Source organism: Mytilus californianus, unplaced genomic scaffold, assembly GCF_021869535.1.
Source record: "Mytilus californianus isolate M0D057914Y unplaced genomic scaffold, xbMytCali1.0.p SCAF_4, whole genome shotgun sequence".
In the NCBI taxonomy this organism is placed as follows: domain Eukaryota; kingdom Metazoa; phylum Mollusca; class Bivalvia; order Mytilida; family Mytilidae; genus Mytilus; species Mytilus californianus.
In genome coordinates, this window is record NW_026262690.1 from 59911193 (window position 1) to 59927634 (window position 16442).

The 16442-nt window shown below is 33.0% G+C and overlaps 2 protein-coding genes across 4 annotated transcripts in view; both read right to left on the bottom strand.

The window, feature by feature from the left end:
* Positions 1 to 16442, bottom strand: part of LOC127698557 (proto-oncogene c-Rel-like) — a 182992-nt gene that overhangs the window by 110899 nt on the left and 55651 nt on the right. The gene's annotated exons all lie outside the window — the stretch shown is intronic.
* LOC127698566 (cryptochrome DASH-like) overlaps positions 1 to 16442 on the bottom strand; it is a 32230-nt gene that overhangs the window by 1375 nt on the left and 14413 nt on the right. Inside the window, exons 6-12 of the mRNA XM_052202073.1 lie at positions 15859 to 16021; positions 14981 to 15150; positions 13985 to 14044; positions 13134 to 13216; positions 7178 to 7252; positions 1263 to 1382; positions 339 to 515 (exon numbers count right to left, since the gene is read on the bottom strand). Coding sequence (XP_052058033.1) covers positions 339 to 515; positions 1263 to 1382; positions 7178 to 7252; positions 13134 to 13216; positions 13985 to 14044; positions 14981 to 15150; positions 15859 to 16021 — 848 coding nt within the window. The remainder of the gene's footprint in view (positions 1 to 338; positions 516 to 1262; positions 1383 to 7177; positions 7253 to 13133; positions 13217 to 13984; positions 14045 to 14980; positions 15151 to 15858; positions 16022 to 16442) is intronic.

Genomic DNA, 16442 nt, shown 5'->3' on the forward strand with positions numbered 1-16442 from the left:
GTAAACTGTTTAATACAAATGTCAACTTACTGTTTTGACCCAGATTTCATGGTTCACTGAACATGAACATGAAAATGTAATGTAAGCGGAGCTTGTTTTTTCTTTGGACACATATTCCTGTTCAACATATTTTGCATGGTTTACACAATATCTTATTTATACTATCTGGCCAAGTTGGTTGTTCAACACAGAAAAAAAGATTTTAAACTTAAAGGATGTTTTAGGTGAAGTTGGTATCAATTGGCCTACTAGTTTTTGTTTTTATACTTTTTCAAAACATTAAACAATGGATAATCATAGATAGGGCATATAAAGGTATATTTTTTGTATAGACTTACTGATTTTTTATTTGTGTGTCTGCTCCATTCTGGTGCAATGACAATAGGATTTGGGTAAGTTTCACCTAATGACACCTCAGCTCTAGATAAAACTGAATTAGACAGTGTCCAGACATGGTGTACTGATCCATCTTTTATCTTCTCCAATTCTGGTACCCACAGTCTAACATATTCTCCCTGGAATAATAAATGCTTCAGTAAAATGCCAATCAATCTACCAGTAGTTATGTAAAATGTTTATCTCTCTCAGTACTTTAAAGTTCAGTTTTATGAAACACACAAGTATTTTCTAAAGGACACTAAGGGGAGGCTCTTTTTAAATAGGTAAATCATCTAAAGAACAGGTTAAGAATTTTGGATGTATATCAATATGTTACAAAAAGCAGCAATATCACATGTTTTAATGTCAAGTCTGAGTATAATTCACATGCATCTGATTACCAATAATTTATATGAAGTCTTCACTTTGCAATTTTACAATGTTTGTTTATGGCATGACATTACAATAACACTGTAAACACAAAGAAATGTCTCACCCACTTTGCAGCAATATCAAAGTAATTTGATAAATTGCAACAATGTTTTATTTATACAGGGCAGGTACATCCTTCAAAAGTACTTCAAAAGCTTACCTGATCAGAAAACTTTACACTAAACAATTGATGACCACAAATTGAGTAGAACATGACAAAAAGTTAGACCTTTTAATACTTTTTACAACTTCCACTGTAAATTCAGTAATTTTTGCATGTATTTATTAAAACTGTGATTTCATGAAATGCTGAATATACAAATAATGATATAAAAATTTTCAAATGTGACTTCATTTTTCAGTAAAACAATTCCCATTGCAATTTTTGCATTTATAAAAACATCACAAAATTTTCTAAACATACAGTATTTTCCTTACAAAAGATAACTCACATCATGATCATAATCTAGTCCTTGTTTGACCATATTAAATTTTCTGTCCTCTCTTGGATCATTCCCAATGCCAGCACTGTATAACCAGTTACCATAGTTACTAGTCACATCATGATCTATCTATAATAGTTCAATTCACAAATATTAAAAAAAATAAATTGCTTCGCCGAGCGCAGCTGGATACGACCGCAGAGTCCAACCCTGAACAGTTGGGGCAAAAATAGACACAATATTCGCGCTTGATACAGGTCTGAATTTGGATTGTAATTAAATATTTGACACATAATAGGTTTCTGACACAGAATAACTGTTAGTCAAAGAACTTAGAAATGGTTATATGATTTGAATTTATATTCAATTTTTTGCTTTTGTGCAATACACTATGCTGTTGCGAATTATACCCCTCCCCACAAAAAATAAATTAAAAAAAATTTAACACCCCCTTTTTTTTTGCTTTTGAGCAATACACTATGCTGTTGCGAATTGACTCCCCCCCCCCCCCCCCCCCCTTTTTTTTTGCAAAAGAAAATTAAATGTTTGAAGAAATTTTCTTTTCAATTTCTGAAATCTTAAATGAGAAAAAAAAGGTCCACCCCCACCCCCCCCACAATATCTGTTTTACCCCTTCCCCCCCCCCCCCACCCCTTTTTTCAAAAAAAAAAAAAATTCTTTTCCTCAAGATATGGTCATTATCTCAATTCAAATTTCCAATGGAGTTTGCAACCATAATTACCCATTTAAATACATCATAAAAGTCTTAAAATAGAAAATGACATCAGAATCATGTTTAAAATTAATATTCCTTAATCAGCATTTTTAATAGTAACTTCTAAAAATAAATTGACAGCTAATCACCTCAAGACAATACAACATTTCTTTATACATAATTTAAAAGCAGTGTAAGGGAGGTAATCCAAACACAAAACATTGTACTTAAAAGTAATTGTCCATTGACAAGGAAACCCTTGTGTTTCCCCCTTTTTTGCCCCTAATTCCTAAACAGTTTGAGCCATTACCCCCCAAAGCCAATCCAAACCATCCCTTTGTGGTATGGAAACTTGTGGTATAATTTCAGAAAGAGCCATACACCGTTTCTCAAATTATTGTCTGGAAACTAGAATAAAATGCTCTGCTGGGCGCAGCTTGATACGACCGCAGAGGTCGAACTCTGAACAGTTGGGGCAAGTAGGGACACTTGATACAGCACTGAATTTGGATTGTGATTAAACATTTGACACAGCACAGGTTTCTGACACAGAATGAATGTGGTCTAAAAACTTAAGAATTTTTAATTTACCTTTTCAAACCACATCATTATTATTTGTTTTTATATATAAATCAGAAATAATCAATTAAAATGGAAAATTTTACAGAAAAAAAAATCCCCCCCCCCCCCCCAATTTTTTGATCCCCCTTATGATTCATCACCCCCAAACTCAATCCCAGCCTTCCCTTTGAGGTATGGTACCTTGCAGTACAATTTCAGAGAGATCCATACACTTGAACACAAGTTTTTGTCTGGAAACTAGAAAAATGCTTATTTTTGGCCCCTTTTTGGCCCCTTATTCCTAAATGTTTTGGGCAATTACCCCCAAACTCAATTCCAGTTTTCCCTTTGTGATATAGAACCTTGTAGTACAATTTCAGAAAGATCCATACACTTACACACAAGTTATTGTCATGAAACTAGAAAAATGCTTGTTTTTTGCCCCTTTTTTGGCCCCTAATTCCTAATATTTTGAAGCAATTACCCCCAAAATCAATCCCAGCATTCCCTGTGTGATATGGAACCTTGTGGTACAATGTCAGAGAGATCCATACACTAACACACGAGTTATGTCTGGAAGTTACAACTAGAGGCTCTCAAGAGCCTGTGTCGCTCACCTGTATTTACTGATGCTTTGGAAATCATGTAAAATAAGGTTAAAATCATAATTAATAGTATTAGATATTAGATATTATAATGATATCTAAGATAATAACAAAAAACTGCAAAATTTTTGTAAAATTACTAACTCAGGGGCAGCAACCCAACAACAGGTTGTCGGATTCGTCTGTAAATTTCAGGGCAGATAAATCTAAATCTGATGAACATTTTTGCCACCTGTCAGATTTGCTCTAAATGCTTTAGTTTCAGAGATATAAACCCAAAACTGCATTTTACCCCTATGTTCTATTTTTAACCAAGTCGGCCATGATGGTTGGAAGGCAGGGTCATCCGACAAATTTTTCAAACTAGATACCCTAATAATGATTATGGCCAAGTATGGTTAAATTTGTCTCAGTAGTTTCAGAAAAGAAGATTTTTGTAAAAGATTACAAAAATTTACAAAAAATTGTTAAAAATTTACTATTAAGGGCAATAACTCCTAAAGGGGTAGACTGACAATTTTGGTCATGACAACTTATTTGTAGATCTTACTTTGCTGAACATTATTGCTGTTTACAGTTTATCTCTATCTATAATAATATTCAAGATAATAACCAAAAACTGCAAAATTTCCTTAAAATTATCAATTCAGGGGCAGCAACCCAACAACAGGTTGTCAGATTTGTCTGAAAATTGCAGGGCAGATAGATCTTGACCTGATAATCAGTTTTACCGTATGTCAGATTTACTCTAAATGCTTTGGTTTCAGAGATATAAGCCAAAATCTACATTTTACCCCTGTGTTCTATTTTTAGCCATGGCAGCCATCTTGGTTGGTTGGCGAGGTCATCGGACACATTTTTTAAACTAGATACCCTAATGATGATTGTGGCCAAGTTTGGTTCAGTGGTTTCAGCGGAGAAGATTTTTGTAAAAAGCTAACGATGACGGACGACGACAACGACAACGACAGATGATGGACGCCAAGTGATGAGAAAAGCTCAGGCCAGGTGAGCTAAAAATGCTTATTTTTGGCCCCTTATTCCTTAACTGTTGGTACCATAACCCCCAAAATCAATCCCAACCTTCCTTTTGTGGTATTGAACCTTTTGGTAAAATTTCATAGAGATCCATTCACTTAAACTAAAGTTAGAGTGCGAAAACCAATGTGTCTTCGGATGACGACGACTACAACGACGACAACGCCAATTTCATACCAATATACGATCGCAAAAATTTTTTGCGGTCGTATAAAAATGCTAATTTGGGCCCCTTTTTGGCCCCTAATTCCTAAACTGTTAGGACTATAACCCCCAAAATCCATCCCAACCTTCCTTTTGTGGTTATAAACCTTGTGTTTAAATTTCATAGATTTCTATTTACTTATACAAAAGTTATTGTCCGGAAACCAAATGTCTTCGGACTACGCTGACGAAGATGAGGTGATACCAATATACGACCGCAAAATTTTTTGCGGTCGTATAAAAACGCAACAACTCTCATCAATTCTGAAAGGAAAACACTTTATACTGGTGAACATGTTTTCCAGCACCGAATGGGAATTCAGAACACAGTTGTGGTTTTTAGTATCGTCATAATATACAAAATGTATCATACAAGTGAAGGTTAGCTTTCCTTAGTTGTGTAAAGTATTAAATCTGCACAAGTTATGATCATAGGTAGTTTTCAGATGATATGCTTCTGTATTCCAGTTACTTTCAAACAATGTTTAAAGGGTTGCCACAAGGATTTCTGCTGAGACAACATATTTTTTATATATTCTTAAATGATATTTTCTACTTTATTCATAATAAAATGTTTCGGTGAGCGCAGCCTGATATGACTGCAGAGGTCGAACCCTGAACAGTTGGGGCAAATTTGGACACAATATTCAAGCTTGATACTGTCTGAATTTGGATTGTGATCAAATTTTTGACATAATATAGGTTTCTGACAAAAAATAAATGAGGTTAAAGATCTTAAAAATCTATTGAAATTTGAAAAATTTTGAAAAAAAAAATATGAACCCCTTAAAAAAATTTGAAACCCCCCCCCCCCCCCCCCAACTTTTTGACCCTCACTTTTGAGCAATTACCCCCAAACTCAATCCCAGCCTTCCCTTTGTAGTATGGAACCTTGGAATTTTAGAGAGATCCATACACTTAAACACAAGTTATTGTCTGGAAAGTAGAATATGCTTGTTTTTGGCCCCTTTTTTGCCCCCGATTCCTGCATGTTTGGGGCAATTACCCGCAAACTCAATCCCAGCCTTCCCTTTGTGATATGGAACCATGTGGTAAAATGTCAGAGAGATCCATACACTTACACACAAGTTATTGTCTGGAAACTACAAAAATGCTTGTTTTTGGCCCCTTTTTCCTAAACTGTTGGTACCATTACCCCCAAAATCAATCCCAACCTTCCTTTTGTGGTATTGAACCTTCTTGTAAAATTTCATAGAGTTTCATTAACTTAAACTAAAGTTATTGTCCGGAAACCAAATGTGTCTTCGGATGACAACAACGCAGACGACATCATAGCATTATACGAACCCAAAATAATTTCTGCCGTCGTATAAAAATGACCTCTATAATTAATCAGACGTCAAAACCCTTGCATACCCAGATAAAGATATAGATAAATAAATTGATACCCTATGTGCTTTATTTATATGTTGCAGGCCCATTTGTTTTTGCTTTTGTTTTTTTACCTGTTTGCATGCTACGATGTGCGTGTTTATACCGCTTGATTCAACTTTTGTGTTTTATGATATACATATATGAACTCTTGTTTTCTAAATGTGCAAGTTTTGTTGTGCGTGTATTGTTTGATGTGCTTTTGTTAGTTGATTTTAAAAGCTCCCCAGAGCTTATGTTTGCAATTTATGTCGTATACGAACTTTAAATAAAGCTTTATGTCTTATGTATCCAGACTTTGATAATCAGAATATTGGTGGACAAATTTAGATGCTGGTTGTCATTCAAATTCTAAGCAAAGTACAATCTTAAATAATACCATTTTGTTTTAGGATAGAGTTTAATGATGGACACAATTAAAAGTAATAAAAAGATCCAATACCTTTATAAACTATGCTTCCATAGAAAATATGATATAAGGTACTTATAATGATGTTTCAAAAAGTATTGGGGTTTGTTTTTTTAAGGAAAAATGTAATTATAAACTGCTCAGGTAAAATTACATCATAAGCCCATTGATCTAATTTTGTGAAGTATTGCTTGGATTAAGAAAGACTACATTTATATGACTAACTGGATTTTACCTTGATCTTGCAGAAGACAGACCATGAAGATTTTGGCACAGATGGGCAACAATAACTTGAAGAGTTACTACCATCTACACAAGCAGTACAAAGATAACCCTGACACTATTTCAAAATATTTATGTATCAGTTGTAACCTTGATCTTTAATATACCACCTCAGATCTATCTCAGATGCCCCATTGGATCAACAGCATCTAACATTTGAAGTATTACAAGGACAAAACCCAAAATATATAACAGCTAAGGGTTTCCTTTAAAAATATTTTCACTGTCATGACACATCTTTGACTCATGTGCAACAATTGTGTGAAGTAAAACTTTGATCCAAACATGCACTGCAAAGTTATGGCTCAGAAACATAAATGGGGACTGACCAATAAGGGGATTTCTTTTTTAATATACTTATTTGGCTTGTTTCTGAATCCTATTTATTTATTTCATGTATCAGAATTATATACTATGTATTGATTTAATTGAATAAATATTGTTTTAACTAATATACTCATAATACTTATTTGCAAGGGTAAAAAAAAAGACAAACTAATAATTATTTGATTATGATTCTATGTGCAGAATGAACTTTGGTTAAGGTCATACATCATAAGGACTTATCTTGTTACACTGGCATACCAATACCTTATCTTCTAATTTTGGTTAAATTAAATTTCAATAGCATCAAGATGCAGAATGTCATTCTATATCATCTAGGGAAAGGGAAAGAAACAATGATAAATTTAACAGTCATTTCTCAATCGGCACTTACAAGTTGTGATTCAAACCATTCAGCACCCATTCTCCAATCAAGTTTTAAATCTTTTGTCAGAAAGCTGGCAACATTCTAAAAGAAAAAGATATATAACCATCATTTCAATTTTGTAACATGCCTATTTTTTTTATCTTATATTTTTTTTTTTTTTTTTTTTTTTGACTTGGATGGAGAGTTGTCTCATTGGCACTCATACCACATCTTCTTATATCTATTTTTTTATCAACCATATCCAAATGGACTTATCAGTTCTTCTGTCTATATTACACAATCTGTTTTGAGAATGGTCCTGAATATGCATGAAATTTTGCCATTTGATGTTGAGCAAACAACAATTTATCAATTTGCTAACACATTTATTTTGGTGAAATCCAGCAATCTTATTTAATCTTAGTTTGCTGTTCACTTTGCTGTTTTACAGTTTCTCTCTATCTACTAAAAAGTATCCATGCAAAAAAGGGAGAAAAAAATGTCAAAAGGGCAATAACTCTAAGGAGTCATCTAATAATTTCGGCCATGTTGAGTTTTTATGTCACATGCTTATAGTTGTTTAAGTAATGTTTGTAACATGTCATATCTATTATTTGATAAAGATAATATTGAAATTTATTTCAAATTGTATTTGTTATTATATGCTGACGACACTGTCATTTTTGCTGAATCTGCTGCTGAATTGCAGTCTGACTTGAATGCAATGTATTTATATTGTGAAACATGGAAACTTAAAGTAAATACAGCCAAAACTAATATTGTTATATTTTCCAAGGGTAGACAGGCTGAAAATGCTCATTTTATGTACAATAATGAAAGTATATCTGTTATTGATGAATTCCAATATCTTGGCATAACATTTTCTAGAAGGGGTACTTTTCATAGTAACAAGTCTAGACTGGTACAAGCCAGAAAAGCTATGTTTTTTGTATTGCATAAAGCAAGAAAATTGTGCTTACCAATAGATATTTTACTACAATTGTTTGATGTTATGGTTGCACCTATTCTTTTATATGCTGCTGAGGTTTGGGGGTATGAACAAAATGATGTTGTTGAATCTCTGCATTTGAAAATTTGTAGAATTTTGTAAATATATTATGAAAGTTAAAAAATGTACACCAAATTACACTGTATTTGGTGAACTTGGTAGAGTGCCTATGTCTGTTCGTTTTAAAGCAGGAATGATTTGTTTTTGGGAACGTACATGTATTGTAACAGGTAAAAAAGAAGAAAATTTCATATACACTGTATGAAATGTATAGACTCGACAGTGGAGATGTTAATCATTCTAAATAGTTAAATTATGTAAAAGATATTTTAATTGAATGTTGATATGTTGATGCTTGGAATAATCAATTTGCTGGAAAGTATTGTAATTTATCTAAAAATGTGAAACAGTATTACCATGATTTATTTGTAAATGATTGGAAGACTAAAATATTCAATTCATCTAAATATTTAAATTACAGAATGTATAAGGCTGAATTTGGTATGGAAAATTATTTAACTGTATAACCTTTTGATTTAAGACACAACTTATGTAAATTTAGATGTGTTAGTCATAGATTACCCATTGAATGTGGTAGAAATTTGAGTAAAGATAGGTCAGAAAGAGTTTGTGATTTATGTAATAAAGAAGAATTGGGTGATGATCACTATATATTTAACTGTACTTTTTTCAATGTTGAGAGACAAAAGTTTTTACCTGCAGAGATATATAAAGTTAAAAAAGTTGATTGTTTCAATGAACTAATAAATAGTAATGATAAATTCACTCTTGTTGACTTGTCTAAATTCTGTAAAATTGTAATGTCAATATTCAAGTGATATGTACCTTCCGGGATAATTCTGTACATGTACATATGTTGAATTTTGTTCATGCATTATATTTTTTATATTGTATTGTTTGTACTATCATGCCTCATGTGAGGCCTTTAGTGAAATAAAAAGTTTCAAGTTGACTTATTTCTATATCTTGTCCTGCTGATGTTTTTTTAAAACTGGTTAAAATTTGGACAATTGAAGCTGATATATTTATTTAAGATTCTTATTTAAAGACTGTTTTGTTTTATGCATACCACAGAAATTTTGAATACTACACATTGTTTTTAAAAGTTGTCAATACTCTCGATATATATATATGTGTGATAAGAACTAGTAGTACTTTTTGTATAATGTTAGAAGACTTGAAGAAGTGTTGGAAAATCTTAGACTACATGTACTTCCATTATAGTAACACCAGTCTAGACAAAAATTTTAAACAGTATACAAAGAATGTAATTGTATATAGTCTAGTTGGTTTTTGAAATCTTGATAAACACACAATTAGCATTGCATTAACAGATGCATCAACTCTACATTGTTTAGTAAACATTTTTCCCTTTCAGGCTTTAATGGCATTTTATGTTAATTTTTCAATTTTGTTTTAAGAGGAGGCATGTTTACAGGATTTGCAGACTTCAATTGTTTTATTATCTTCAACATTTTCTCTTTTTAGAAATGTTTGATTTGGGTTCCATGTTTGATTATGTATTATGTTCATCAACAATAGTATTTGGAGAGAAAAAACTATAACAATAACTAGGAGGATTGTTCATTGGTAACAATTTTGACAGCAAACAACCTAAGAAAGATCACATTCAACTTCATTTTTAATTTGCGCATTGGCATAAGAGGTATGTTTTTTAGAAAAAAAATCTTTAAGATGCAAGATGCAATTTATATTAAGAATCACAGAGCTGAGATGAATGTTTATAAATGCTACCGGACAATATAAATTAGAATAAATGTTGGGGGAAAATATTCTAACATATAATAAATGTAGGAAGATTTTTATTTTTCATGGAAAGAAATATCCAATATTTATTTGATTCTTACAACTACAAATAAGGCCAATTTTCTATGCCTGGGATAGTACTGTTGAGAATACCGCGGGAGTTAAGACGTCGCGTTTTACCAATTGTATCTAGGGTTGACGTCAATGCGGGATGTAGCCTTAGCAGCTCTAATATATATGAAGTAAACGTTAAACTGTATGGTTGTGTTCTTTCTGTATAACGATAGTTGAGTTAGCCCCGACATTTATGGTGCCGTAACCAAAGGATTACATCGATGGAGAAGTTAAAGAATATTAGGACTGGAAATAGAAGTGCAGTGACGAGACTTTTCCGAAAATTCGAGGAGGCGAAGGAAAACACGGACTTCGACAGAGATGAACTACTTGCAACGTACGATAATCTTACGCAAAAGAAGAAATTGTTGGAAAAACTGAACGAACAGATATTGGAAGCAACGGATTCAGACAACGTTGAAAGTGAAATAGTAGATACAGATGAGTATTCAAATAATTTAGACACTAAACTTAGACATTTTCGTAATTTTATACAAATTGGTCAAAACCGTACACCAAGTTCCAATGTAACACAATCTTCATATCAAGTACTCAATGTAGAAAGCCCTCCTTTCCGCCCGGCAAATGTTGATAACTTTCAAAACGCAACACCATTCTATGCTTCATCCGCCGCTCAACCACAGACAAGCTACAATGGCTCTGATACAGGTCATATTGCTCCACAAAATATAGCTAGTACTAGTAACCATCGTTTACCCAAGTTATCACTACCGAAGTTTAATGGCAACATTTTAGATTGGCAAACGTTTTGGGACTCGTACGAATCTGCTGTACATTTTAATCCTACTTTGACAAACATTGAGAAATTTAATTATCTGAAATCGCAACTTGAAAGCGAGGCATTAAATACGATAACTGGATTTGCGCTTACAAATGGTAATTACATGGAGGCTATAAATGTACTCAAGGAATGGTTCGGACAAACACACAGAATTACGGAAGCCTACTTACAGGCACTTTTAGATATTGCCCAACCACGATACACCTTGTCAAGCTTAAGATTATTTTATGACCGATGTGAAGCCTACGTAAGAGGTTTAGATTCTCTCGGACAACCTGAGACGTCATATGGAACTTTACTGGTACCGATTATCATGAGAAAGTTACCAAGTGAAATCAGACAACACTTAGCAAGAGAACATGGACCGTCCAGTTGGAATTTGAAAGATCTGAGAAGGAGCATATTGAATGAAATTCAAATCATGGAGGCAGGACAAAATACAGGTACATATCTCGAGTCTTTAAACCGTCAGTTCGCAACTGCATCTACTTGTACATTTCATATAGGAACAGAATCACCGCGAGAAAACACATCACACAACGCGAAGAGCCAACCCCGGAATATTACAGAAAGACCATGTGTTTTTTGTAAAGAGATACATGCACCAGCACACTGTACCAATGTTAGTAATCATAAAGCTCGCATGTCTATCGTAAAACGTGATGATTTATGCTTTAATTGTTTAAGTAATCATCATGCTAATGAGTGTCAATCGAAACGAACGTGTCGACACTGCAACCAGAGACATCATTCCAGCCTATGTAGTGCAAGTAGCAATGTTAACAGCGAAGGTTTAGCATTCATTGCAAGCAATACCGATAAACAGATTCAATCTATACCCGTCAATCTTATAAATGACACTGAAAACGAGGAAGATACTAAAGTTTTGCATTCATCGACACAGATGCGTACAAATGTGCTATTGAAGACTGCTGTAGCTCCTGTATGGTCAGGTAATATATGTATGGATACGAATGTTTTATTTGATGAGGGTGCACAAAGATCTTTTTTAACTGATGATCTAGCGAAAAAATTGAATTTGAAAACTGAAGGAGTTGAAATTGTACATTTATCGGCATTTGGAAAGGATAACACCAGCACGAGCGAACTACGTAAATCCACCGTACACATTGAAACAGAGAATAGGCGTAAATTTCCTATTGAAGTCCTTATTGTTCCTACTATAGCAGTTCCAATACATAATCATATGCGGTACGTAAACCGAAATATGGATTATCTCAAAGAATTAAGACTCGCTCATCCAGTTACTCAGGACGATTCTTTTGAGATATCGTTACTTATTGGTGCCGACTACTATTGGAACTTTATCGAAGACAAAGTAATAAGAGGAGACGGACCGATCGCAGTTAAGTCAAAGCTTGGATACTTACTATCAGGACCCTTACAACCAGGAAGGGTACATTCGTCTACGACATCCAGCATCTTGAACGTACTGGTTTCGAATAAATCAGAGGAATTTGGCTTAAAAGAAATGATAAAGGAACAGACACGTAGCGGATTTATCGAGAGAGATGAGGAAGCAGGACCGACAGGGAAAATATTAAAAGATGGACTGAATGATACGTATCTAATGAACTGTTGTGACTTATTATGGACTGTTACGAAAATGTTTGATTTATTGACTTACTTTCAAAAACCTATAATATGATACTATTTCATTGAAAGAAGGAACAGGTGCACGGAAAATATAGACATACTGTGATTTGTGTATACGAGATAGACTCATTGTGATTTAATTCGAAGATAACTAATCTGGGAGTTAATGACTGTGCTAAAGTTATTAAGTTAAAGTCAAGTTTAGATTTGATAGACAGTAATTTTCATTCATTTTTACTTTATTGTAATTTAATTTTGATATTTACTTTTAGCGGCCCGGAGAATGTTGAGAATACCGCGGGAGTTAAGACGTCGCGTTTTACCAATTGTATCTAGGGTTGACGTCAATGCGGGACGTAGCCTTAGCAGCTCTAATATATATGAAGTAAACGTTAAACTGTATGGTTGTGTTCTTTCTGTATAACGATAGTTGAGTTAGCCCCGATAAGTACAACCTCCGAATTACTCTGGGAAGGGAGAGGATTTATTTATCAAATACTTAACAGCTGGGAGTGAATTGAATATGAAGTTTATTTTTATATTAACCCATCCTTTAACAGCAACAATATCTCAGTCAAAATGAATCTTTACAAATGCATGCATAACAACAGCTTAAAAAAGACATAACTTTAAAGTCTAAAGCAAAATCTTACTTGTCTCCCCCTGTTAGACATAAAACCTGTAGCAGCCATTTCTCGCATGTTTGCATCAACATATGGAACACCAGTTCTACCATCTGAAAATGGAAACATTCTACTGCATTAACATACTTCTAATAATGCTACAAATAGTAAGAAACATTTTTACTGGTGTTGCCTTGATATGTATATCAATTATTTAATTCTGACCATATATCTTGAACATGATATAACATTGTCTTCTGGAATATTTCCATTGTACTTATTCACTTTATTTTTTGTAATAGTAATCTGTCTAGAAAGGCATTTATCACAGCCTTACAATCCTTCAATGAATTTAAAAACTTAGTAAAACACTAACATGAGGCTCTGCCTAAAAATACATGCAGGAGTGAACTTTTCAGTTCATCCCTTCTGATCATTCATCAAGATGAAGAACAGCAATAAAGTAACCACTGCTTTTATACTGGGCATTTATTTTCATTTATTTTCGTGGATACCAATTTTTATGGATTGAGAGAAAATTGTATTTTCGTAGATATTTGATTTCATGGTTTTTCAAAAGGCTGCATAAATGCAAATAGAAAATTGATTATTTGTTGAACATTTAAATTGGTGGTTATTATTACCCACAAAATTTAGTATCCCCTGAATATTACTGAATCCACAGTTTAAAGATGTTTCGAAAAATTTCATGACGTTCTTGTCTCATGAACATCAACACAATATTTTTTTTTCCATGAACACCACCTCTTCTATTTATCAATCTCTGTTCTTTATCATATTTTTTAAGGTTGTAATATATGAAGCCTTCTTTAGGCCTATTTTTGTGCAAGTACAAGTTAGACAGTATTTTTAAATAATACCCTTCCATGCTTCAAACATAGCTTTATCTTGTTTCCATGGAATTCTCTTATTCTGGACACCTACAAACAAATTAAAACTAGTTAATAAATTACAAATGCAAGTGAACCAATGCCAGGTGAATCTGAAGTACGGTAGAGTCCCTGAAGTGGATACCTCGGGTATGCAGGGTCATTATGAGAAAGCACATAAAAATGTAGAAAGTCTTATAACAACAACACTTTAGGGACTGCTGCAGAAAATTTATTGATCTACATGTTTCGGTGCCTAGGGCACCATCATCAGGATAAAAACAATACAGAAAATTGCACCTGAAGTACAAAGTTAATAGTTAATTAATTGTATATATTAACATACAGATATGCAGTGCAAGAAAAATGCCAGTACTAAAACTTTATTTTCTACGTGAAATATTAAGTCTGTATTTTCTTCACAAATCAAATTAGTCAAATAAAATATTTCAAGGCTGCACACATTATTGAAATGCTAAATCTGACAAAACTGGATTTTTACAAATATCAAAATCAATATTTTGTAAATATATATAGATTCTACCACTGTATCAAGTGGATATTTATCCACTCGAGACAGTTAAATTTTCAAATTTAAAATGGGAGGCTTGCCGAGCGTTTTAAATATTTAAAATTTAACTGTAGAGAGTGGATAAATATCGTATTGCACAAGATTTGGTGGTGGAATCTGTTTCTCTGATGATTTTTAAACGATATGCAGACAAATTCAATTCTTCCTTTCGAATGATCTGCAAAAAGATGTGTTCTTTCTATGTGATGTCATCAGACATGGTTGCCTTTTATCATGACGTCATAATAGGAAATTCAGAGGAAAGCAAGAAAATTTGACGTCATAATTGAATTTTGTCCAATGAAGAACTGAGATCAAACGAACCACACGTTGATTAAATAAAAATAATCAACAGGTCAGGAAAAGGATAAATCGTGTAAGAATTAGAGAAAATAATGTATTAAATCAATTCTAACCTCCTTCATAAAAAATCTGGTTTCCATACTTTAGTGCCACATATCTAAAGTAATCCCTCCAAAGCAATTCAAAGATAACCCAGTATGTGGACTGGTTAGCTGTTCGCTCCTGTTCATACTGTTTGATCTCCCAAAATATTTTACGTGGTGAAATGCAGCCATGAGCCAGCCTATTGAAAAGAAATACACAATTCATTTGAAATAAAATACTTATTTGAACTCAATGTTAATAATTGTGTATGTTTGTGTTTTAATTTGGTATCTGTCTCAAAAAGAAATACCCTGTACCTCCTTTACTTTAGGCATTTAAGATAGGAATTCATTTGTAATGACTTATTATTTCTGCAAATTTTGTATTACTTATAATCAGTTCTGTAAAGAGTAGTTAAATGTTTTCATCCATTTTTTCTATTTCCATGACTATGGTGACCATATTTAATGTCAGTTGCTGAAATAGACCATGATTACAAATAAGGATAAAAATGTGGCATTCAACATAATTTGGTAGCATTTTGTATTTACCTTGAAGGTCTCATCTTATGATTGGTTCAGTACAATTTTTAGCATTTAGGCCTTTTTTTTCAAATTGGAAAATAGGGTGCTAATTTATCATCAATTTACAGAATATATTTCAGCATTTTCCAATGGCATTGAACAAAAATTCAGACATGGAAATATGGTGCAACCACAAAATTACGTTTTATTATGATGCCACATGCAAGACAAGCAACTAAGAAGTGTTCCAGTCATGAAGAAATTAATCTAAATATTTTTTTAAATGAGAGTACATGAAAAGCCATTCCAGTTTAAAGACAAAGTTAAGTGAAAAATTTTAACATTCTGAATTTTGGCCATTAATTAACTAAATTATAAATTACCATGTTGAAAACTTAGTAGAATAATCTGCACCAATCATGCCATTTCTAGTTTCTTTGTATGTTGCCACACTATCTGTCTCCCATAGGTAGTGGTTCAGTCTATCTAATGCCACTGTTTCTCCTCCTTTGAAATTTAATGCAATTCTGGGATCCACAGGAACAGCTACACGAATACATTCCATTCTAGTTTAATCAACCAAAATGCTGACTATTCTTCATAAAATACTAATAATTCAACCTTACAAACAGAGAGCCTGGTTGTATAATCCTTAAGAAAATTCTACCTATTATATAAGTGTAGGCCCTAGAGTTTTCAAAATTAATTTTTTGAGTGTTCAATATGGAAATTAAAAATAATCAAAATAACTGTCTGTCTTTTTTCAATATAAAATGCATTTTTCATCAAAATTTAGAAAAATAATAATAGGGCTGTGTGCTTGTTGTTGAAGGATTTAAATAAAGAAGAATGTGTCCATGGGACACAGATGCCCCTCTTGTAAATATACAGCAAATTCAGCAATCTTTCCATTTATCAAGGGACATAACTCGAGAACATTTATAGTGATGCCACCCGAATTCGAACT